Genomic DNA, 27,087 nt, shown 5'->3' on the forward strand with positions numbered 1-27,087 from the left:
ATTTCATTACATTATCCTAAGGTGTATGAATCACATAGATCCTCACTTCATAACATCAAAAATTACTCACTTCAATATTCATATGCCCAAATATTTCCCCAAAGTACTCTGTGCCTAAATATCTGTACCTTGCATTCTCCCCCAAATAATTTAATAGCATTACCACTTGAGGAAATGGAAGTAAAAGGATCAAAACATAAGCAACTAACAGTTAGGGAACTAAACAGTGGAGGTAAGGAGCCAGTAACACAAGAAGTTACTTTCAATTTCTTACTTTTGTGTTTTATTTATCCAAAGGCAGCTCCCAAAAACGGCGAAATATTCAGACAAGATACATGGAACACACAACACAACACTCAGTTCCACTTCAAATGGCAACCTCTCTCACTGACATCCTTCAACAAGTACATTAAATAGAATTTATAGGTACTTTTAAAGAACAGTCAACAAACAGCATACTAGTGATCATTCTAAAACAATGGTTACCACTCAGTGTAAAATAATATAAAAATTAATAGAATAATTACTAACATACAGTAATACAAACGTTCTGTGAAATGATGAATTCAAGAATTACGAAGTTTTTGGGTTTTCACTACAGACACTAGGAGAAATTTCCATTTAAAGTTAACTTCTGACTCCATCTTCAAGCTAGATGTTTCTGGAAGATGGAGACAGAGGCTTCCTCCAACATGTTAAAAATTTCTGGTAAGTCACATAATGCATCATCAGAAAAACTCATACAGTTATCAATACTGTTGTGGAACACTGGAAAGTGACTGCTCTCACAATCCCAAGGTATATCACTGAATTTCTCCAGTCTTACACACTTCAGCAATATGGTCTGCAGGAAGCGCACCTGCTGCTATGGCAACTAGGATTTTTTGAAACTGGAAAAGCAGTCATGGTCTATTTTAACCAAGACACTATCTGATCAAGCAATCAAGTATACTTCATGCATTGCATTTTAGTATGTCAGCACATAGCAGAGAAAATAACATTTATCAGCATTTGCTGGAAGACTGTGTGATTCATTTAACACTGTTTCAGCTGCTCAACTTAATTGCAATTAATGTGGGCAGAAGATGGTGAGCAGGTAGAGATTTGTAATGAGACAGTCATGGTCTCTTTCAAAGTATTCAACTGCAGAGACCAAGGAAAATTATGGAAACTTTGATTAGCATTCATTAACCAGGCCAAGACTTGTTACGACCAAACCAGCTATGAAGAGACCAAGACCATCTCAGGATTCACATAACCAAGTCTCAACAACCTAACCCTACAAAATTCATGATTGAAGTGATAAAATGGTACTTCGCTACAAATGCATTCTTTTCTATCCTGCGTACCCCATACTCCAGACACTCACTTACCATGGACACAAACTTATTACTGCACAGCTAATTACACTACTGCCCCACAACATACACAAGTCAGAATCATTTTTGGTATATTTTATTAAATATTCATCATACTCAATAAAGTTTCAAACTCTGCAAATCTTAATGATGTATATATTTCATGTTTCATGCAAACTTTTTACATCATAACACTTCATTTCTGAGAAAAATGTAATATTATTATCACATTATTTATCACATAATATAAGCATCTAGCTGTGAGTGCACATATTATATATAAAACAAGAAATACTATCTTACAGTGTTATAACAACATGTTTCAACATAACAGTCACCTTCAGACTATTTTTATACAAATTGTCTGGAAGCTAACTGCTAGCTGTAGAATGTGTACCATCTGCGTGGCCAAATTACACAGCACTACTGCTGCATCAACTCGTCACATCAGTGAAATCAACATACAAAATCAATATGCATTTCAGATAGTGAAATGAGGTGTTCTGAATTATGGCGATAAAACCTATAGGAAGACTAGGATTAAAACAGATCTTGAAGCAGTAGACTGAAAATGGGAACAGGACTGCTCAAAATACATCAAGGTTTACCAGTGAACACATCAGACTAAAGGCAATATTTTCTAAACAGCAGAGGGCGATAATGAAACTTAATTACTTACCTTTGCAGACCAAAAATATTACTTATATTTAGGGGGACAACCAATTCCATGTTTTTTTCACAATTGACTTAAGAATCCCGTTCCCCAAGATTGGTCTTAATGTTATCGTTCCACCTCCTCAGTCACCCATGTGGGTTATTTTTAAAGAAGTTTCTCCATCCAAACTTTTCACTCATAACTAAGTATGTGTGTATTCCACTCAAGTACACATACAAACGTTCATTATTATGCATACACTTGCCATGACATTCACTTACAGCACATATAAATACATACAATGTACAGTCAGGAATTATTTAAACTACTGTATCTGTTCTTTTTAACCAGCAATGTTTGATTTGAACTTCACTAGACCAATTCAAACCAAAATTAAATTTATGTAAGAAACAGTGAATATCAAAATCCAGCAGTAAACAACTTTCCAAAAATGCCTTTACCTTGTTCACTTCATGTAAAGAACACAAATGGACACACTTATGTCAGTACACTTCTGTACTTAAAGTCATCAAAAGGCATTAAAGTAATGCCAAATTTGGTCAAACTTCATGGAACTGTGCATCTTTAATCTCTCTTCACTTACACACAGTGCTAATGCTAAGGATATGTGGAGTTTTACCTCAACTCTCCAAATGTCTTCATGAAGACCTGCACAGGAACAGGCAATTTTCTTTCTGTTGTAAAGATTAGTTGAGAGATTACGAGAGAGACAAGATTACCGACAACAAATTAAAAGTATATTCAAAGAGAAAGTGCACAGAGTTCTTTGATTGAATAGCTGTTCATTAAGAAATACAGAGGATGCACTTGCTTTGCACAAATCGAGATCCGAAGAAATACGATGTGTAGAAGAATGAAATGAAAAGGGATTATTACTCTATTACTGAATGTGGGTTGGATGTTTTAAGCTCAGTAACAGAACATTTTATGGCAGTATCTTCACAAGAACAGAAAAAGATTTGATCACGTTAAACATGCTATATCCTGTAAAGGGTAAAATATAAAATTAAAATGTTACAAAAGGCCATCCTACCCTTTAAATTACATAACACTGTCATTATCCAATATTACAACTCACAATTTCATATTTTCTTAAATACTGACAATCAAGCTCCAGAAAATAATCACAGCAATTAACATCCCAAAATCAAAATTCCAACACTGATTTTGTTTTTCCAATAAGAGAGAGAGAGAACATAAACTGCTATTATAAAATATTCATAACAACACATTAAAGAGATATAATATTAAGTATATTCATCAACTCTCATTTTCTTTTCAGTTCAACTTCTCAAAGGTGCATTACATTGTTTACGTATTCCAAACTTTTCGGACATCACGACATGCTGAGAGTCTTACTTCATGTCTGTCGATTATGCGCACAACAACGTCAACCACAGTCCCCAATACAATAAAAATTGTTATATTAATAAGATGTTATGGGAAGCAATATTTTCCTTCAAAAGCTTCAATCCATATTGTGTGAACAATTTATAAATAAACATTCATCAACTATACACAATAATTTACCTCTACTGACAAAACTGACTACACATACATTTTGAATACCAAAGCATTTGAGACAAGCTGAACTAGTGAAAGTAACAAAAACAATTGTTTTTGTTTTTCCTTTCAGCAATCATATGTATTCTATCTCAACCAGTAAAAGTGAAATAACTATGCCTGACCACAAAGAACAAAATTCTTCTATAAATATGCTACATGCAGAAACAAATATCAAGTCAGATTTCACAAAACCCAAATAATGAAACAATGGAAAAAAACTGTCTTCACTTATCATTCCACTAAAAGAAACTTAGCATAAAGAACTAAGAATGACATATTTCACTTCTAAAAATCAACAAGTCCACAACAAATTAATGTAAACGAGAAAAATAAATATAACCAAAGAGTGCAGTTCCAAAACTAGCTTGGTTCATGTTTCGACACTTTCCAGCGCAGGTCTTGTTAATATGATAAATTCTGCTACAGAAAAGTATATTTTCCCATAAGTCTGTTAAGTAGACTGAGTGAGTTTTAGAACTAAACTTTTCAGTTACTCATAGTTAACAATTTCCAAGGGAACAAGTAATGAAGAACATTCATCACAGAAATAACCTAACCTAAACCTATAATATGTAGCTTTGAGGGTGGCTGTCATTAATAAAATCTTCTCGGGCTGACAGCTGTGTCTAAATATTAAAACTTGTCAAACTGCCCTGAGAATGACAGAGATGGTTCTCAGAATGTTGGTAAGTTTTAATCATCTGACACGGCTGATGGCCTGAGAACATTCTATTAACCTACTAGATTCTTTGCTGAACTGCATCCTGACATTCTAAGACCAGATATCTTAAATGCCCTTTATACAGCAAATTTGTGGTACATTAAAAGTTACAGGGAACATATGTACATTTCATTATGTTCTACTCTCTTAGATATAGCAAAGGATGAAAAAACAAGGTGCCAGAAATTGCAGCCTCAATAAAAAAGCAGTGACATTCATATGAATGAAGTGAAACACCAACATGCAACAAGTTAGCAAATGTACACAAAGCACAACAAATCTGGTGCTTGCTGAAACCTTCAGAAGATTTCTTATAATTCCAGTAAAGTGATGGCTCAATGACTGCATGCTCCCATATACAGTAATAAACAGGTCTGTATTTATAAACTTTAAGTTAAATAATAAAAACATGTGAAAATGATAAGCAGACCATCTTCCTCCTGACTATACACAGTACTTTATGGCACAGTTAAACTGCTGCATAATTCAAATACACCCCTTGTTCGTTGTGGCATTAAAACAAACAATGCTCACATTTAATATAAGTCCATTCTTGCCTGTGAATCAGTCAAAAAAATGTAACCACCGTCTGACACAACACAGCTGTATTAAAACTCAAAGTGAAAAACAAAGACATTCTTTTCAACATGCATCACAGCATAAAGACTGTGTTAATAAATACATAAATTTAAGCCACAATTCCTTTCCAATCAATCTCATATAAGACTTACCCAGTGTTCACTCACAGCTCAAGTTGAATGATATTTTACTTTCATTACTCATCACATGAACTACACCAAACTTTTGACTAAAAAAGTCTTGTAAAAATATTAGGAACTATAAAAAGCATAACAATTCTGGCACATCTGCCAAAATTTTAACCTCAACCTTTGAGAATGAGATGGGGTCAATTAATTTTGTGTGGGCAGATGTCTGGCTGAGTGACATTATCAAAACAAAGGACCCCCTTTCCACCTTTCCTTTATGGCCTGATAATGGGCACAAAGCAAAGTGAATGCAGCCTGTGACCAGTAAGCGACACCAAACACTTCACAAACTTAACCAGATTCACTTACAAGTATCACAATGCATTCACTTTCCATTATAGGGGAAGTCAATTCAGAACTCAAGATGAATGTGTCTAAGCTATCTTGTAACACCCCCCCCCCCCCCCACACACCCAATTCTTGCCAGGGTTCATTATACTTATTCCTATTTAATCTGTGCACTGTACAAAATTTTAGAGGCCAGCTCTATCCCTATTTTGGGTGGTCTCTAGGCAGCACTAGTCTTTACCTCTACACTAGACAAATCACATTTTGGAAGCTGGCTGTCTCCACCTGCAGGTACCTGATCTGTGGAGTCCATAAGATAAATTTACCACTAGGCTCCAAATAAATTTAGTAATAGTAACCCTTTGAAAAGTAGCATTTAAATGGCCTAAAAACACTGCTAGTTTCTTTCATCTCATAATAAAATACCACTATTATGCTTCTTTTGGTCTGAAATTCAAGAGAAAAGAGAGAAATTGAGTAGTTAATCTTCGAAGATATCCGTCTTCTGGGTTATTGCGCTGTGTAGTCTGGTCGATGTTAACCAACGTTTCAGAGGTCATACTGCCTCCGTCATCAGGGCGATGAGTATGAAGATTTCTGTCTTCTGGGTTGTTGCGCTGTGTAGTCTGGTCGATGTTTACCAACGTTTCAGAGGTCATACTGCCTCCGTCATCAGGGCGATGACGGAGGCAGTATGACCTCTGAAACGTTGGTTAACATCGACCAGACTACACAGCGCAATAACCCAGAAGACGGATATCTTCATACTCACCGCTGTGAGAACCTCAAGTCTTACATAGTTAATCTTCATCAGTCCTCATCAGACGTCAGAAGCTTAGTCTTCAGCAAAGCAAGATTTCCCTGCTGTACACGCATAGTGTATTAGACACAAAGCAGAAAACATATGAGTACATTTGTACTCCATGCAGAATCACAACATTGACCATACAGGTGCTCATCAAAGGGTCAAAGAGCAGTGTGTCTCCACCAATAATGCCAGTTGCAGTTACAGTATTTTTCAAACACACCTAGTGACAAGAATAGCTTATGAAGTCACAAAGAGTAGGCATCCTTTTCATCTATCACAAGATTGACACGAGTTCCAAAATGTTGGACATCTGTTAATTCAAATAATGAACAATGTCCAAAATGAAAACTTGATTCCACTACAAAACCTTTAGAACTCTTACCATTATCATCTCCCTGCATAGTTAAGCATCATATTTGCCAATAAACATGTCCCTGTTATGTACTGATGATACAACAAATCTAAACCACTTTAAATAAATCTTCCTTATAGAATACAAAAGTACACACAAGCATAATAATCACTATTTGCCAAATGCAGGATTGTGTACATATCTGTCAATGTATGCAAGAATTAACAATACAAAACAACACAGGACGTACATTTTTAATACATTATGAACAAATGTTTATACTAAAAACAGAGATCCAAAATTATTGACATTTTTATTATACTGAGGCACCGCAGAAAAAACATTACTTCCTATGTACAATTTCCTTCATACTAAGAATAAAATATTATATAATACCAATATTTTATTTTTATACTTTCAGACATGTAATACACCAAAGCAAAAACATCTCAATCATTACCTCTACAGAGCAAAGTCCTTCTAGAAAATCTCATACCACATTTTTTGGAAACCAAAACTTTACTGCCATGTTTGCAACAGCCCACCAATGAATCCTATTCTCAGTCAGTATAGCGACTGACTACGAATTGTATGGCAGGGGTTCGATCCCCAATAGGGGCAGAGGATTTTTCCTGTAGCCTCTGCATCCAGACCAGTTCTGGTGTCCACCCAGCCTCCTAACCAATGGGTACCGGGGGTAGAGTGCAGCCAGGGCGTGATGCTGACCACTCACTCCCATCTAGTGCTGAGGTCAAGAATGAGTAGGAGCTATACTTCCTCTCCCCTGAAGTGCCTACATCATGTATAGTGGGACAGATTTACTTTTTTCTTATACCTGTCAGAACAGGAGCATTCACACATTTTTTCAAAATACTTTTTTCCTATTTTCACACATTGTCCTTAAGTTAATTTATTAAAATGACAAAACCTACCACTGCAAATTAATCACATTTCATCAAATATTCTCCAAATCAGAAACCATTCCAAATAAAAGTTGCAGATCTTAAAAGATCTGTAGTCTGTCACACAAATTTGTTTGATAAGCAGTTTTAAATTTACAAAAGTCAGGTTTGAGCTTCATGTAAAGAAAAGGATTATATTGGGCCAATATGAACAAAATTTAACTACAGGAGTCATAAATGTCTGGGAATTTCTTGACCAGCTGAATGACTGGTAGTTTCTCGAGGAGGACTCTGTTCCATGAAGTTATATATGAACCACATATAAACTTGCATAAAAATTGTCACTGTAACCTGTTGTGCAGTTTCAGAGACATATAAGACCTCCATAAAATGCATGTACTTCAGACTTTGTTCAAAGAAAGCGTAATCATTCATACAGACTTGTCTAATGTACATCTACATAGGATTCTGTAGCTAATAATGTGGCTTGTATGCATAAAAACTGAGAGATCAGTGTTTACCATCTCAGAATACACACACTTTCCAAACACATCCTTCCTGGTTTTAAGAATAATTTGCAGAGAAAGCTAAAGGTCATTCTGATTGTGTCACATACTCAGTCAGAGGCTGGGGTTAACTACCCCATGCCAAATAGATTATAGTACTATAACCAGAAAGCATTACAAACCCTATAGAACCATTACCAAGCACCACTTGGTTTCACTAACAATCACAATCACAATATTATTTAAGATTTTCACAAACACTATGAACTCCATTTCAAACTTGTAGTTATTTCAGTTTTTGTATTCTTGTTAATAACAATACTGTCCTTCACATAACTCAACTACCTAAAATCACAGTGGACAATGTAAAACTTGCTACAAATGTGATGCGTAGACTCCAAAACAAACAGCATACGGATGTACAGATTCTCTTCTTGCATGGTTCAGGAAGGAACTCTCCACGCTAAGACTACATTAACTAACAAATGACTAATAATGCAAGAACAAGCAACAAAATACAAATATGACACTACATACACCATTTACAAATATCACCATAACATATGAACATGACATGGGAATTTAGAATGTATTTACAATACAATCACATTTCAGTTTGTTTGAATGAACTTCATTAAAAGAATCTAAAAACAGGAACAGAATACACCAAAGGTTAATATTCATATATTACATGTTTACATACACAAAAGTTTATGTAGGAAAACATGTGCAAGGATAAACAGTACACAACAGGTTTAATATTTAAACAAATTATATAACTGAGGAACTTACTAATTGTTATAAAAGTACAATGAGCCAACAAGTCTTCCTCACTGTCAATTTAAGGCATCTTGATCATCAGCCAAATAAAACTTGTAGACATACATAATTATTAGATATTACATAAACACTATGAAGCAACATATCCCTTCAAAGAGCAAATTACACAAAGGATATAATTACTTCAAAATTATGTCTTTAAGTCTGGAAGTGCTGGAAGTTAAGGCAATTTTTTGTTGTAATTTTTAATCACGTGACCTCAAATGGACTGATTAGAAACATGCCCACTTAATATTGTACACACAGGTGTCTTTTTACTCTAACTTGTGTCAGAAAAACATGAAATGCTTAATGAAAATAAAGATTATGTTTCATCACTTCTTTTTTGATTAATAACATTCAAGTAAGTGATTTATAGCTCCCTTGACAGCAGAAACACAAAATGTGGTTTCTGGGTTGTGTTTCTTTGTAGTTTTGCATATAACCACCTACAAGACCACATGGTATCACAACCCAGAAGACCATAATCTAAACATTGAACAAACTTTTTACAAGAACACGTTACTCAATAATCTGAGCATCCCAACATAAATAAAAAACATTTACATATAAAATTATTTTGTTGTGTGCCCAGTGTTCTATAACATACAAGCTCCATGTACATTTCATTAAATTTCTCATAATCACTTCATATTTAATGTATATATATGAAACAAAATTTCATGTAATATTTCTGGCACTATATGCAAAGCTTATAGAATGTACTACCGCCAAAAGAATGCAAAGAGATTACATTATTTTAAAGCATCCACTACAGAACTTCACACTGCAATAAAAATGTATATATGTGTCATGAAGAACTTATTACTATGTAGGATTTGAGGTTTTCACAGCAGTGAGTTTGAAGATAGCTGTCTTCTGGGTTGTTGCGCAGTATCTACCAGACTGCACGACGCAAAAGACAGCAATCTTCAACTTATTAATGGTGTAATATAGTAGAAATAATTTAATATTACTGCAATTAAGATGGATTATGTAAGAGTGCAAACCAGTTTTGCCATTAAAGCATCCATAATAACTAAATATCCAAAGAAATATAAATTAATGAAAAAGAAATAATCAATTAGTATAGAGCACTGACTGCAAACTAGATGCACACTATCCTCATTCACAATAGAGTATCGTGTAGAAATATATTCAAAGAATTAGATATCTTACCGTTGGCATCACAATATATATTTTCTTTATTATTGTTTGTATTACAAAACAAAACTCTTTTTCCATCAAACATTGACTCTCATACTATTGATACTAGACAGAGACAAAATTTGTATCTACCCCAAGCCAATTTAACTATTTATCAGAAAGGAGTTCACTATGCGGGTATAAAGATATTTAATAAATTACCCACAGAGGTTAAGAATACCTCAAATAATTTTAAAAAGTTCAAGGTTGCATTAAGGCATTTCTTAATTACTCACTCGTTTTACACTGTGGATGAGTACTTAATTGGATAACTATTGTAATAAAAATACTAATTATATTGTCTTGAATTTAGTACGCTGCTTGACTAGATGTAATTTTTTAATGTATGTATTTTATGTTTTTATACTTGAGTTTGTGACGTGTTCTATATCCACTATTGGATTCTTGGAACTTGTAAATAAATAAAAAAAAACAGGTGACATGCTCTTTGGCATTTCACAATACACAAAAGAGAACAGCAAGATGCCAATTTAACATCACGTCTCTACAGGACTAGAAACAAAGGCAAAACACAGTAAAATGAAAGTTTACACATGATACATGATAATACCATTATCAGCAATAGAAACATACTCTTTGTTTTTCAGATATGTTTATGTAAATATAAATGACCTCAAAAAATAACACTTCAGAGCAGATAATCTCTCTGCATTCAGCTACTGCAGTACACATTTTCATAACCAATGTCTGGTAACATCACAGCCATGAAAAAAACATTTTGTATAAATAAAATACTGAAAGACATTCTCAAAATTATGGGTAGAGCATATAAATTGTATGTAATATCTTGTATCTAAGAAGAAAAATAAACATGAATTTACTATATTATGCAAATATAAAGTATCAACATATGAACACATTTCAAATTATATTACATTTCATTATCAGTATTACCACCATACCTAACAAAAGGCTGCATGTCATTCACATACATCAGCAGATCCCAAACTTTTCCAGTTGGCAGAGCAACTGATTTCAAGGTGCTCCCTGCAGAAAACTATTAAAAAACTTTTTTTTTTTTGTTTGGTATAATAAAATGAAGTCATGATGTTTCAAGGCTGCCTCTGCCACCATCTTCAGATAATAAAACCTACTCTGTTGGGCCCACTACAAGTGAGTGGCTATTTTATGGGTATAAGTATGTATATACAAAATTACTCAGTAATGTCATGTCAGCTGCTGTATGAATTTGACTGCTGGGAAACAGTATTATTCAGCTACCTGTTATGGTATTTTTGAAGTGCAATGAAATACACTGAACAGCTGCTTACGGAAATATGTGTCGGCAAAAATATCACAATAATGATCACAGACGGAATTACTTGATACTTTATCAGACAGATGACATTTAAGAAAGAGACTGAGAAGAAAACATGAAGTGAAAGATTCTTGCCTGAGAAGATTCTGTCTACTATGTTTTTTCTGCAAATTGGGAAAAGAATGACATTACTTGGTTGCAGTGGTAGAGCACCTTGGTCGAATTGCAGACCACAGGAACACAGTTTGGGAACCACTGCCTTAAATCTATTTGATGATGGAGGACATTCACAACAGCAAATTTGTACACATCTAAGTACAGGTAAAAGTTTGACACCTACTTCCCTTCTGGTAAGACTATCAGCAACAAAAATTGATAATTTATTTCTGTGCGTAATTTCTACTATGACAGATTCAAATTATTTCATGTTTGATATAATCTCACACTTTCGTGCCATTATCATGTTTACCATTGCAAACAAATAAAAACACACTTCATATCAAACTGCACACATCTAGTTGCAGACATTTGTTCAGGACTGTAGAGTCGGAAGCAATTTTAGGTAGTCGGAGTCGTAAAAATGTACCGACTCCGACATAAAATCTTAAGAATAATTTCTATACCGGGTGAGCCACCGCTGGCCTCACACTTAGGGAGATTCGACACGTTGAGCCACATGGTGTGGAAACAATGCTTTGTAACTTTGGCTCCGGTACCTTAGGAATACAAACTGTCTACAAATCAAATGATTTCTGCAATAACCATTAGACATATATTTAAACATAAGTTATATATAAGTCTAAGATGATTCATGTGGTGGTGATGAAATCTCTTATGATACCATTTACCATTTTAGTAGGTTTACCCTTATTAATAAATATTGAGCTTATATGAAGGAGTCGGAGATTTTAGTACTAACTCCACAGCCCTGCATTTGTTAGTAACTTTAATCAAATCAAAATTTAGACACAGATTCTGTGTAGCCACCTTATCATTCTTTTGCATTTTATAAAAACCACCTTTGTTAATAGTTTACACATGAGAAGTTTCCTTAGCCACTGTGTTGTTGCCTCTGTTTTGTGTGTGTGTGTAAGAAAGACCATATTTACAACTACTGAAGAATTGACATCCTGGGACAAACATTAAAACAAACTGCACACTTATAGGCTAACATTCACAGTGTAAGTATTTTGTATATAAATTAAATGATGGTTTCTCAAATGGACAGATTATTTAGCATCAACCAGCAAGAAAATTATGAGTAATGTGGAAGCAGTAACGGCATATTTGAAGCTGCTGTATCAGGAATCACACTGCAAGCTGAAAACTGATCATGGGAACAAACAAACATGAAGAGTGACTGCTAAATACAAAAGTGTTATGTTTGATACCGATGTTCTTCTGGACTTCACTTATTTAACAAAATTCTAAAACAAGACCAGCAGCAGGTCTCTAAGCAGAGGGGCCTCTTAGCCAATGGACTAACATATGTATCGGAAGTTGGCAAATGTGATCTGTAATGTTGGCATAAGAATTAGCTCTGAGGACCAGAGTGCATCAGGCATGATTGGTAAGCTAGCCTGTGCCATGAGTTGGTCTTGGGCAAGGTGATGCCACCTTGATTTTGGGAACCCAACTAATTAAAACAAAACAATCCATAAAGGCTGAACCAATGCTGAGGCACCCCATAAGGAGAGAAGGGGAATCAAGGGGAGCCCTGAGAGGCGGCACCTCCACGAGGTTACCCAACAGGAATGGCAATAGCTAGCTAAGCCCCCCCCCCCCCCCCCCCCCCCCCAATGGTGTAGGTCTACAAGCCACAGGTGAGTAATTCTTCCAAGCTGCCTGTGGTTGTGTGGGAAATCTCTAAAAATCTGGACTGACATCATTGGTTGCTGACTTGTAATACGAATTAATCGATTAACGTGATTACCACCATCCATATCCTATCTAGCAATACGATACCATAATTTTTATTCCATGGCGTAATCTACTGCTGACTATATTTGGCTTTAGTAGCTGATCAGGTTCCAATCAGATGACTTAAGGTGTCCAGAGATTGGGATTAGCCCCCTTCTATTACGCTCACCAGTACAGGTATTTTCACCTGAAGACAGGAGCACAGCCAGCTTCCAAAATGTGGTTTTCCTTTTTCACAATTCTGAAGAGGAGTAAGTCCAGAAGAACAGCAAAACTGTGTGTAACACACCCTTTAGAGTAAATCAAGTGTGATGTTTGGCAATGCTGCAAATCATGTAACAGTGATGAGCTACTGAACTGACCAACTTACACAAATCTGGCTGCCTATGGATACTGTTTTCAGCCATGCAACCTCCACTCTATCTGAGCTAGATGTCTGAATTGATATAATCTCCTTGGCTTCACCATCGTTACACTAATTGGTGACTTGTGTAAATCATACAGATCCTTAACAGGTAATATCATAAACAGCTCACACGTCCCCAATAGGTCCGAATATTTTGTAGGCACGTTTGTAAGTAACTCAATTCAATGGAATGAATTATGTAACAGCTTACTTGGTACAGACATTTTACAATAAAATTTAAAACTCCTCACATAATGCCTGACAATATTATAAACAACTACAATACACTTTAGAGAGACACACAATTGCTCAGGAACTAGAGCAGGGGTTCTCAATCTGCAGTTTGATGAAGTATTCTGTGAGGCATCAGTATTAGGCCACACCTACCACCATGATAAATGTTCAGCTTAATTAGTAACAATAAATCAAGAACTGGGACATATTTTAGTAATAAATACTTGAAGGGATACATTAAAACAGCAAGAGCACAAATTAAACTTATAAGATCATTGAAGCAAAAGCAGTGTCAGATATCACAATGAGTGATCTTGTTAAAGAAAATTCTTGGGTAATATGCAAACTTGTTTGCACTGGCACATTTTAATAATTTTAATAAACTGACCTTATCTTTAAATTAACTGTTGTTATTTATATCCTTGCAGTCCATAAGTCAATAATAACAAGTGAATGAGGCCCTAGGTCTGTGAGAGGTTGGGAACCCCTGGCCTAGAGGAACAACCATTTATACAGCCCTAACCAAATTTGTGTGTCTGTTTTCATTACTTTGTAACAGTCCAAGACACCATTTTATTTCATACTTGTAGAATACAGTATATTTTTATAATGCAATAATTATACTGATAAAACTGAATGACACACTATACCTGTTCAGACAACAAAAAAAAAAACACAAACTGTAAAGACCTTTGCAACAAGTTCTTCATGTGAAAGGTCGCATGAAAGTGCACACAATCACACAACACAGTAATGGCGCACATTCAAAATTACAAGATTATAGATATCTGTACAGTTTTCATGTAACATGCAAAGTGAAATTCAGTTCAAATTGACTAGAAATATCACACTACTGTCCTCTGCACTTTTCACCATACTTATCGACAGATACATAACACCATAACTGTTACAATTCTATTGTAGTGATGATGCATATAATGTTCTGATCACTTTATAAAAGGATTTATCAGTAATTTTGTACTGTACAAGCAGCAGTTCAATATTCAATGCAGTGAACCCCCAGTAGCATAATATTCATGGCAAAACTCAATCATGTAACACAATACTTTTAGTCATGCTACACAATCAAAATATCCACACACAGTCTAGCCATGACAGTACAAAAGAACTTCACTGTAGTGAGTAAAATTGTTAGCAGCATCAATCTATTAATATTACATAAGTGGAAAAGTTGTACAAATGAACATAAATTTTTCAACACAATCATTACAATGAGGAAATCCTAACTGCAATTTTTTTCATAACTTCTTGCACTGACTGCACTATCAGCTTCACTTTTGTAACTATTTTATGCTGATAATTCACAAGGCTAGTGACTGTTATCCCATCCTGTCCTCTAGTCTGAGAAAATCTGCATCAGAATCTGCATGTAGCTTGTCCCATTTTTTAGCCAATCAGAAATATCCAGCAAGTGCCTTCATGCCATACTGTGATATATGTAATCAGATGTTAAGAATTCATATTTCAACAATTTTTAGATATGATGCATATCCTTTGAAATTATAACTTTTCTGAATTTTATTAATTCTTGTTGCACTGTAACTATTTCTCCAAAACATTGAACTCTTCCTTGTGAATGTATATTTTCATATAAATTATGGCAAATGGATGGCGTTGGCTTAAGATCGTGGCCAGTGGCGGACCTTGGTGTTGTCGGTGTTGAACCTGCTGGTTTTGCTACCAGGGAGTTAGTTATACACAGTGTTAACACAAGGAATAAAGAAACACCTTCATAGACCAAACTTTCATAACTTCAGAAAGGTGCTTACTATGTTGTATGAAAACCTTCAACAGTCTACCACCTAACCTCAAAATTCTTTCAGATAAAAGGAATCATAACCCTTTTAGAGGTTACTGTATTCACACAGTATTAATCATCATCATCAATATATCTGCTGTACAGCAGTATATTTACTATAACATTTTAATATTCAAATGTTCAACACGTATCATATGTAAAACCTAATTAATATTTTAACTGTCTTTATGGAAGTGTCTCAGAGCTTTGTCTTCTTCAGTGCCTGTACTGAAGACTACAATCCACATATTAACCACAGTGAAAACCAAGAATCTCATATGTACAAGGTAAAAAAAGAATTGCATATTAGCTATCCATAGTGCAAATGCTAAACAACAAATGTCATCTGATGTTCAGTTTTTATCAAATGAGGGCAAGCGGTTTTCCCATCCGTACATGGATGTAACTTCACTGCTGCATGTGCCAGTAACAGTTATGGAGTTAAATATTACAAGTGTATAGGGCCAGAGACATGGCTGTAACAAACTTATACAGCAATTAATACTTGTGCTGTGTTCTTAGGAATTGGCACAGCATCACAAGATTCATCACACGGTGGAATCACATTGGAGACATGTCTGTATCAGCATTGATCAACGCTCTGATAATTCCCAGCAGTCAAATAAGAAATAGTGAAACACATGATGCAAGAGTTACCTCTTACAAACACTGTCAATACCTAGAAGCAAGACATTCAATTTGTTTATGCAGAATGTCACTGATAATTCGCACAATCATGTCTCTGGCTACAAAGAAGAAATCCTGCCAGTGCTTTTGAAAATATGGACAACTGTTTTCACAAAACAGAAATCTGTAACATAGCAATCACTCTAACTGAATTTCCTCTCGTTGATTTATACTATTATTCAGGTACAGGTTGATAAAACACAGCTTCAGTATGACATGAGATTTATATATTTTTAAACACCAAACATAATCCCAGTATTCAGAAGTTCTGCAATTTTACGTTCCTTGTTAGGTTGCAGTGTTTTTGGTAAATGCAAGGATGAATACAAGTGCAGAAAGGGGAAGATAAAGGAATAATTAAAGGAAATACCACAACATCAGTTAGAAAATTATGTTTATATAAACAGAAAATAAATGTCACAATGAAGACCTGAGTTCAGTTCCTGGTCACTAACAGGTGTTACATTTAATTCAAATCTAAATCCCTGAATAGTGACAGCTCAAATCAACAGATGCCACAGTACAAGCACATCACGGAGACATACATAAGACACAAACCCCTGTTCTGCAGCCCTTCGTCCTGCTCTATACTGACATTATCCTATGACATGACACCTAATCTCACTTCCCAACACAGCACAAAATCACCCATTATTTCCAAATATCACAATTAAATAAAGTTTTCTCATTCTCAAAATTACTTATACAAACTATTTACATGACGCCCTCAAAGAATTTTTTTATACACACTAACAAACCGAAGTCCATGTTTTCAAAAAGACGTGGCAAGGTCAATGAAACAAGTAATTGGACATTTATGTACTGTAAGGTTATGTACCTGCTGCCAGAGTAGCTCTCATCGTAATAATCTTTCCCTCCACCACCAGTGCCGTAGTCCTTCCTTTGTCCAAAACGGCCACCACGTCCCCTACCACCACCTCGACCAGTGTACTGGAATTCTGAGGGCTCATAATATGGTGGGGGCTCAAACTCTGGGCGCACATCTTTGTATGAACGCTGAAATCTGCTAATCAAATAACAAAAGACCTTCACATAAGGGTTTGCACTACACTTTGTAGAAAGTAGAATATACTTCATACTGTCTTTCTGACTGCAAATAAAAAGTCAATGTTCTTTAACAGATCTCTTATATTAATAAATTGAATAACAAATGTAAATTATATAACATGAAAACTTAATACTTTTTATAAGCTTGTAACAAATGGATTCTTGCACGTGTTTACAACACTTAAACTTGGGGGAGAACAAATTTGCATAATGCAGAATATTAGAATGCTACCCCATTAATTTTAAGAATTTAGTAACTGCAAACTGTTTAGCATATTTACTCAAGAATTAAACAATTACACAAGGGTTCCCACAAATTAAATCTTAACTGCACACTCATAAAGCTCCTTCCTTACCTTGGTGGAGACCGAGGTGGGGTCCGATAACGTGGAGATGCCCTACGTCTTGGAGAGTAATCTCTACCACCACGTGGTGAATGTGGACGGGGAGTAGGTGATCGTGAGAATGTTCGAGACCGAGACCTGAAACAAGCAAACAGTGTCAATATAAACACGATATATATCAGAGAGGGCTCACTATGTACACTGAAATCCAAATACACTCCTCTGAAGATGGTAGTTAACAGGATTCAGTGAATAAGCTTGTGACAGAAACAGAACAAACACCCAGTGTACAGAGACTTTTCCAAGATGATGTATACTTTACATTACACAAACCTGCGTTATCTTCTCAAAATATGAACTTAATGAACACTGTTCACTGATTCAAATTATTTAAGGTTTCAACAAAGAATTTTATAAAAAAAATTAGATTTTGCTGCATAAGTGGATTCATTAGAATCTCCTGCAACATCAAGCAAAGTAAGAATACCATGAGGAGGAGACAAAAATGCCTTCACACATAAGTGTATTACCTAATTTGCTTCAAAACACACAACTTGCTACCTCACCTGCTAATAGTGAAGGATCTGGAACGTGATCTTGTCCTCGTTCGAGTCCGGGATCTCTTCCGCGGTGTCCTTGATCTGGGAGTGCGAGACCTAGGAGTCCTGCTTCTAGACCGGGTTCTTGAGCGTGTTCTCGACCTTGACCGGGAACGTGTGTAAGAGCGCGAACTTGAGCTGCGTGACCGAGATCGTGGAGAGTAGGAACGAGGTGAACGAGAACGCTTGCTACGCCGCAACTTATGATCACGTTCATCCTTTTCTCTCAGCATACGCTCAAATGCCTCAAGTGGATCATCTATTGTCCTGTAATCATAGCAACACAACTTATTTGCTGCCAAAGCCATTAACCTAATCTAATTAAAAGTTAACACACAGAATATGAGTTTCCATCTTTATTTTCTTTCATCCCATTAAAAAATATGAAGTATTACCATCCAAGTAAATGACTATGTGTGCTTTAGTTAGGGTTTTAGCTTTTAATTAGGTTAGTCTGGCACTCATCAACAGTGAAATAGAGATGAAAAACGGGAGGTGGGTACTGCTAACAAGCTGCGCAAGCAATGGCTGATTAACTGTGATTGGTCACATGGGCCCTGCTACAGGAACTACAAAATAGAATCATTCCTTCTTTTTAGAGATCTTGTTCTAGGTTAATATTTCACAACTTCAGGGATTCTTTCAAAGTGTGTCCAATTTATTCATACAGTGGCACATAAAACTTGCTCTGGTAATATTACTGTACTCTGATCACTCCTCATTCTGTTACACAAAGTAGTGTTTGTGTTACAGATGCATACCACATACAAATTTTGCTCCCAACTTACCCTGCCTGATTTCCATTATGGATACCCCCACGACTAAGTCCTGGTGGCGGAGGTTGATGGTGCATGTGGCTGCCACGATACCCACCTGAAACAATAATACAGCCTTCAGAAAAGCATGAACACAGCAGTAGTAATTGTGGTCTTGCTGTAGTCTGTAGGTAGTTACCAACATTTCAGAAAAAACATATTACCTCTTATCTTCAGCATAGAAATGAGATACAATGCTTTCCTTGAAAATGTTGGTTACCACCCACAACCACAAGACTACAGACAGCAACACCACCCAGATCACAATCAAAATCTTCACCATCAGAATCTGAAACCTCACGCAGCAGTAGTAAGTTCACGACCTTCTGAATGTATCACACCCACCCATATGTGAGTATTGTGACCATGGCTCTAGGAAAATTCTCAGGCCTTTGCCACAAGGTGGATTAATGGAGAGCTGTAGAAAATATATGCAAGGCTGTGAGGTTCTTTAATGGCAAATTTTCAACTGCATTGGTGAAAGTTATGTGTAAGCAAAACTTCTCATTCATGCTTTGGGGCAGCAGCTAGCTTATGTAGTAAAAGTATTTAGTGATGAACTGGACGCATGTTCCATTCCTGGGATGCAAACATATTTTCCCTTAATCACAGACATCACTGAACGAACACACTGACATCAACTCACCATGCATTATCCTTCCCCGACCTCTATGATACCCTCTGAATGAACCTCGCACTGGGTGGCCATCTCTATCCAGATCAGCATAATGTGGAGGTCTGGGGCCAGGTAATGACCCTGAAATGTATAATAAACTGGTAAAAAAAAGAGCTCACAACAGAGGATGGTAATAAATGGATAACATGTTCCAACCTGCCCACTCAACAACGATGATGCAGGCAGGATAATAGAATGTCCATCACTGTCTAAGGCTATCTGCATATATGGATAAAACAAGATTTGGAAAAGAAAATTTACATACACAAAATTTTATACTTCTAACAATGAAGGAAAATATTTGGCATGCTTTGTATACAGGCATAAAAAATGTGAACAGTTAAAAGCTAGAGTATGTATGCTTGTACGGATTACATGTACATGGACATATCAAGTCACAGTTTTTTTTATAGAATGTAAAACAATAAAATAGCACTTGCACAAAATCTACCATCAGTTCCTGGTCTAGTGGTATTAAATAGTGAAGTAATGGAGGGACAGATCTAACACTTTGTAATGCTATACAAACTTCCCTAAGAATTTGTAAAAAATATTGTTTTGCAAGTTAAAATATACAAACACTGTGACAGTACATAGCATTTTGGTTATATCTGACAAATTTATGACACAGTTAGAGTTTGCAGTAGTGCCGATTATACAAAGAATGGTTCGGTAATTTTCATAATTATTGCTAGCCTCACCATGTTGGCTGAAGCATTTAAAAGTTCTTCTCTCAACTTCCTGTTGAATATTTTGAACCACCTCATTCTATTCTGATGGCCAAAAATCTGTAAAGCATGATTTAATTTCTATTCCTAATGATTAAACAAATGTACCTTCACTATTTCTTCCCAGGACCTCTTGCTGATAAATTTTCATTAATTATTTGGCTGAAGGACCAGCAACTCTATAATAACTAACCTGCCTCATGATGATAAGATGGATGCCCATGTTCAAAATGAGAACCACGTGATGTAAAATTTCTGAAACACAAAATTGTTTTCATTACTACACTATAAACTACCAGATCATGTATCTTTGCTACTAACAACACAAATAATTTAACAAAGATGCCCACAATGATATTACAGAATGACCTGCTTAACACAGAAAACATGGGGAATACAGAAATATTTAAAGGATCAGTACTAACAGCATAAAAAATTCTGCGTAACCAACCGACACTTCAAATTTCCTCCTGACACAATAAGACGCTTGTGTGGACTTTTAGGCAGACACCAACATTTCAGAGAAACATATTGCTTCTATCTTCAGGGCTTAGTATGTTCCTCTGAAATGCTGGTATATACCTGCAAGTCCACACACCATAAAAACCCAGAAGACCAACATCTTTTTATGCTCCCCAAGAATTTGTAGCACACATCACTACCATCAAAGGATAAACTAAAAAGTGAATCCTTCATCAAACATTTTTACATCATAGAAGAAAAACAATTTTAATACATAACATTCAGTGTTTTTAGTAAAACAAGGAACAGAATGTGCAAGAATTTGTACAGTCAACACTTCACAGAACACAATTGGGAGTTACTGTCAAAGAAGCCTAGATAATGTGTTGCCACATAAAATGGACGTGGATAGAATCAAAGAAAGAAAGTTACCTCATTTGACACTAGGACCAGCTGCTACCAATCAAAGTTGTAAAATAAGAAACCACAATTTTTAAGTTATACAGACTACAAACTATTAAGAAATAAATTAACTACCTATACAACCTTTCAACACTGGTGTGGCCAAACAAAAAACAAGTTACCTGCTGGCTACTATCAGAACCAGAGAAGCAGGAAACTTCACACCACAACTGTATGAGCATTAATCATTTAAACAAGGAAACAAAAGACAAAGTGGTAAATAATATGTGTCACAAAATTCTTTTGGCATTTACCTGTTATACCAAAGGTACAAAATATTTTACATACTGACACTCCATTTATATAAAGCACTGGTACAACTAGAATCCCTTCTTGTCTTCAAGAGCGTGGTAACTCGGAGTTTTAACACATCAGGGCTGCAGCTAATCAAAACCAACAAATTACTGCCTACACTGACTTTAAAATAAGGATATACTTTTACCTTTAATGTTCTCAGATAAATTCAACATTTTTATTACACTGGGAACACAAAACCAAAGCACAAGGAATTAGATTATAATACTGCATGTGACCACTATGCACCATTTAACTGCACTACATAGAAGAGTACAACATGAAATACGCAGCACATGAACTACATCACAATAAAAGGCCCTCAACTGTACAAAACAGTATAAAACAATGCAAACAGCAGCAGGTAAAACTGAAAATGATCTGCAATGAAATAAAATCAGAAATAAAATCTGCAATAAACAAAAAAGTTGTCTGCAAATATGAACATACACCATGCCAATTAGCTACTTGATTACAAATATTTTCTAAGCTGTGGAGGTAGGGGGTGGGAGGGACATGCGGTAAATTTATTCCTCGTCTACAGACACATTCAATTCCAAACTTATCATTATGAACAGTAATCTCATAACAACCTAATTTCCAGAAGCATCTTAAAAAGGTCTAGAGATCTAGTTTCCTAAACTTTAATACATTCTGTCTGTTATATATCACATAATCATTTCTGGGTGACTTGGGGAGTTTATATATCAACTGAACTATGTGGTCAAGCTATAAAGTTTCACATATCAAATTTTTCATACAGAATGTAAAATGTAGAAGATAGATTCATATAATTTCTGGTGATCACAAAAAAAAAACCCTCAAAATATATTTGGGGAGAAGCCAATCAGTTAAATGCCAATGTGCTACCTTCTTACACCAGGTCATTAAACATGCTATATGCCCAGTTCTAAATGGGCAGTCCAATAATTATAACCACTCCTTCCATCTCATACATAATGCATTAAGGCAGCTACCACTGCACTTCCTTTTCACTTTTAAATGTGCATTTCAAGAGTCTCAGGCAAAACTAACACAGCTATGAAAATAAATAAATCAACCCACACAGAACTGAATTAGCAGTTACGAGTTGTGGAGGAACTAACAGGAAGACCCATGGGCCTAACATGCTGGCCTGCACGAGACCTTACCCAGCAGGGAACGCAGAGTCAACGAGAGGCGTGGCAACCGGTGGGGGCTGCCTCAGCAGTAGCACCCTATTGTGTTCTGATGATGAGGATGCTGAGGTAGAGATGGAGGATCGCAGTAGGGGCGGTGGCAACGTGCGAGGGGGCAAGTACTCCACACCACCGCCTCCACCACCACCCAGCCTAACACATTTCAATTCAAATAAAGTAGAGCCCATACAATAACACAAGCACCTACTTACAGTACACAGAACCATTTGTTTCTACTTGCACACAGGGAACTTTTAAAGACAAAGACTTCTTTGGTTTCTTTATTTTCATAGTAAAAAATGTGTAAGAGGAAAAGTCATCTACTAATGTTAGTTTTACAGTAGGAGAAGTAGTACACAGACATAAAACACTTCTGTGCATGGCTCAAGGAATATAACAAGAGGTCGGTTTAAATTCGGACTTATATTTTCAAAAAGCATTCATTACTAGTCTGCATACCTCACTGGTGCATGCTAAACCAAGGTTATTTAGCCCTGCAATCTCAAAACATCAGGCTGAAACTAAACAACAGCTTAGTATTATTTTATTACTAAAGAAAATGGTAAAAAAAAGTTAAATTTGAGCTCCGTGTAGATGAGACATTATTTTGAGCTGATATGAAACAAATTAAATACAGCCAACAAACTTTAGTGTAGGCTCTCCAAAAAAAAAATCAACTTACATGAAAACCCAATGTGCAGTTTCACCAAAACATACACAAAGACATGACTTCTCCATTGTTTGTGCACTTTATACACTCTGCGCAAGGAACAGACAACAAAGAGATTCCTAGCAGCCTGTACTTCGCAGTCATACCTGATTTGTCCATAGGGATGTTCTCCTCTATACGAGTGAGGGACTGGCATCCGATGCTGGAAACGTGCTCCAAGGGTCTCAATAGGCTGAGCTACAGGTTGTTGAGTCTGCGGTGGTGCAGGTCCTACTGAAGAAGTGAATGATGGCTCTTCACCAGGTGGAAAGTTAGGTGGTGGCACAGATGTATCAGGCAGAGGAGCTGACTGTATGTCTTGGTTGTGTTCATCAATTGTTGGAGTCCCAGGGCGCTCCTCCACTGACCGTCTCGGACTGAACAAAGCACAGAAAAATGTAACTTTAAAGGCTTCACAAACATTGTGATCTCCATTTTAGTAGAACAATGAAATATGTAAACACATTAAACAGAGAAAACATACGTAAATCGAGGTCTTCTGGGTTGTGATGCCATGTGGACCTGTTCATCATGGAGGAACACAAGACCACACTGCATCACAAAACAGATGACCATTGTCAACAAAATAAATTACAATGAAAAACTGTGTCTGAACAAGGTAAAAACACATTATCATTGTAACCACTGATGAAATATATACACATATAGAGGAAAATGCTGCTGTAATTAGCTCTTACTACATCCACACCAAAGGTTGACAAGAATAAAAACCTTGAAGAAAGTACATGCAGCTGAGATAGTCTTTTTATACTACTTAATGTAAACATATTATGCCCCAATAAACACAATGTCTTAAAATCTCTATCTTCCATACAAATGTTAGGTAAAGGATAATTTTGAATGCATAAATCTGAACTGAGATTCTTAATCAAAACAATAAATAATCTCACTTTAACAAGACACCATATCTTTATACATGTAGGACATTACAGTATTATAAATGTCAGTGATTGTTGTATTATGCCCATAAAGTTAGTACAAAAACGCAGTTCCAGGTTCACTAACATCTTACTCACCCTGAAGGATGCACTGAATGCATCCCAGGCATATGCTGAGGCTGCTGTGCTGCTGGCGGTGGTGGCTGTCCTTGGGAAGGCTGGTGAGGGGCTATCTCATGAGCTGGAGGCATTATTATGTGTGTTAGGGGCACTCCTGGTGGACCAGGAGGACCACCATTGGCGTGCATGGTCACAGATGGTCCAGCAACACCTACACAAAAAAAGCACGACAAAAAACATGAGTCCCCATACAGACATCGCCAACTTTCAGTTCTATCACTCTTCTTGTGCCAAATGTTCCTACAGTCAGTGTAATCTGTAATACTGAACCTGCAAGACGAGCATGTGCATGCATCCACACACGTGCGTGCGTGCATGCATGTGTCAATGGGCAGCACAGCCAAATGTGTAAGAATGAGCTGTAATACAAACCAACATTTGATAAAATGAATGTAGTAATACTCTCCTTGTTAAAAGATTTTGTTTTGCTACAATTAAGAAAACGGCAAAGCCCAGAAGACAGCAGCCATCTTCATACTCGCAACCACAAAACTTGAAATCTCACCTAGCAAGTTACCTCACACATGCAATTTGTTACTTATCAAGAAACCAGTACAAGTAACAGTACCAGGCCCAAACTGTCTGTTGTTCTAAAAAGATATAATAAGAGACACTCGAGTACATGAGAAATCACACGAATGGAGCACATATCTCTGCAAGATAACTCATCCAAACTAGATGAAAACAGAGTGTGTGCAAGAAACATCACAAACAATACAAGGATTGGCTGTATATATGAGGGCTCAAAATAACTCACCTGGAGGTTGAGGAACAAGCTGCAAGTGTGACGGCAAAGGGTGTCCATGTGGACGCAGAGGGTGTCCTCTCTGGGGATCCTGAATGTGAACTGGCGGAGCTCCATGTCCAGCATCTGGCGGTAGCAACGGAGGACCTCCATGTTGCACAGGTCCAGGAAGAGCTGTGTAATCACAAACCAATTTCACATTTTGCATGATCTTTATTTTCCGCCCTTATGAAAAATGAAAACTTCTCATTCAATATGGATGTCTCAATAACCTGTGGACCACTCGGCATACAAATAAACACAAAGACAAATTTGCAGTTTACTTCTCACAGACCCTTTATTCAGCAACCTTACATTTTATATGGCAATTGGCCTTCCAAAAACATGCAAATTTTGAGACTGCATTCACGTACGATGTAAAAAAATATGACGGCCAATTAAAACCCATATTTACCTTTTCATTTTATGGTAATAGTGAACTGTTTGACCCAGGCATTATTTTGGACACACACTATAACATTCTTATGAAACATCTTAAATGTCAGAACAATACACGACATTTTTAATTTACTAAAAATCTGAACAAGCAAAACTACGCTCAGAAATAATCACTAAATTGCATACCTTCACCAAATGGACTGAAACATTTGAAGAAATGTGGGCAACATAAATTATTTTTGCTTGACCTTAAACAGACCTCATCATCTTTAAGTCTTTTAATACTACATAATTATAAAGAGTTTTGATGATGGCATATTACAATTGCTATTACTGGACATCTGGACTTTGCCTATTGTCTGGTATTCCATAAAAGAACACATTTCAGAAATTAAATATTTCCATCCTACTCTCCTTTTTACATGTCGGCAGAAAAACGCACGGTTTCCAATATATCATGTTGTATTCAGAATACCAAATGTTCGTTAAATATAACTTCAGAAAAGTGCCTCCTACAACTACATGGAACAGACATATACGCACTCTGCAACAAAGTTATTATGAAAGATAAGATACCACCTTTTCCTAGCTATAACATGCATATATACAATACCTTACAATTTTTTTTAAAATTTCTTATAAAAATGTAAGACATACCTAACAGCTTGTGACAGCATACTGGTTGTAAAACACTGCTTTATACAGCACTTAAATCACATATTCACTGTGGCAGTCACACATTCAAGATTAATACATGGCCTGGGGAGACAGCTCAGTCATTAGAGCGCTGCTTTTCGGACAAGCATCAGAGAGGAAAAGTCTCATTAATTCACCATGACAAATACCTAGTCCAGAAGAAGGTGGCCCTGGCTGTGGCTGGCGGACAACTGACCCACGTTCCAGATGTGATGACGATCCTAACACAGGAATTGTGCTAGGTACTGGTTGTCGCAGACGTGGTGGATGAACATTAATACCAGCTGATGTAATCACTTCCACCTTTACTAGGTGCACATCCCCTACAACACAATAAAATGACTCAACCCTTAGCCTCTTCAGTTAGGCTATAAATAATAATTATGGTGTTGTACCTTAAGACTTGAACACCAGACAAACCACCACATCATAACTGAAACCATCAAATCAGTCTCCAAATGTTTATACCAAACACAATTG

The 27,087-nt window shown here is 36.2% G+C and overlaps 1 protein-coding gene across 6 annotated transcripts in view; it reads right to left on the reverse strand.

The window, feature by feature from the left end:
• Positions 1 to 27,087, reverse strand: part of snama (something that sticks like glue) — a 42,564-nt gene that overhangs the window by 6,547 nt on the left and 8,930 nt on the right. For 4 of the 6 annotated variants that reach the window (XM_022076203.2, XM_022076202.2, XM_087354741.1 and 1 more), the window contains 11 exons: positions 26,757 to 26,930; positions 25,486 to 25,647; positions 24,687 to 24,879; positions 23,757 to 24,026; positions 22,914 to 23,093; positions 20,738 to 20,799; positions 19,787 to 19,897; positions 19,114 to 19,198; positions 18,293 to 18,592; positions 17,739 to 17,864; positions 17,153 to 17,341 (listed from right to left, as the gene is read on the reverse strand). In XM_022076203.2, coding sequence (XP_021931895.2) covers positions 17,153 to 17,341; positions 17,739 to 17,864; positions 18,293 to 18,592; positions 19,114 to 19,198; positions 19,787 to 19,897; positions 20,738 to 20,799; positions 22,914 to 23,093; positions 23,757 to 24,026; positions 24,687 to 24,879; positions 25,486 to 25,647; positions 26,757 to 26,930 — 1,852 coding nt within the window. The remainder of the gene's footprint in view (positions 1 to 17,152; positions 17,342 to 17,738; positions 17,865 to 18,292; positions 18,593 to 19,113; positions 19,199 to 19,786; positions 19,898 to 20,737; positions 20,800 to 22,913; positions 23,094 to 23,756; positions 24,027 to 24,686; positions 24,880 to 25,485; positions 25,648 to 26,756; positions 26,931 to 27,087) is intronic. The other 2 variants (XM_087354742.1, XM_087354743.1) reach the window with 2 other exon arrangements.

The sequence above is a fragment of the Zootermopsis nevadensis genome, unplaced genomic scaffold (genome assembly GCF_977971745.1).
Source record: "Zootermopsis nevadensis isolate Lab colony 2312 unplaced genomic scaffold, Znev_1.0 Znev_ptg000024l, whole genome shotgun sequence".
In the NCBI taxonomy this organism is placed as follows: Eukaryota; Metazoa; Arthropoda; class Insecta; order Blattodea; family Termopsidae; genus Zootermopsis; species Zootermopsis nevadensis.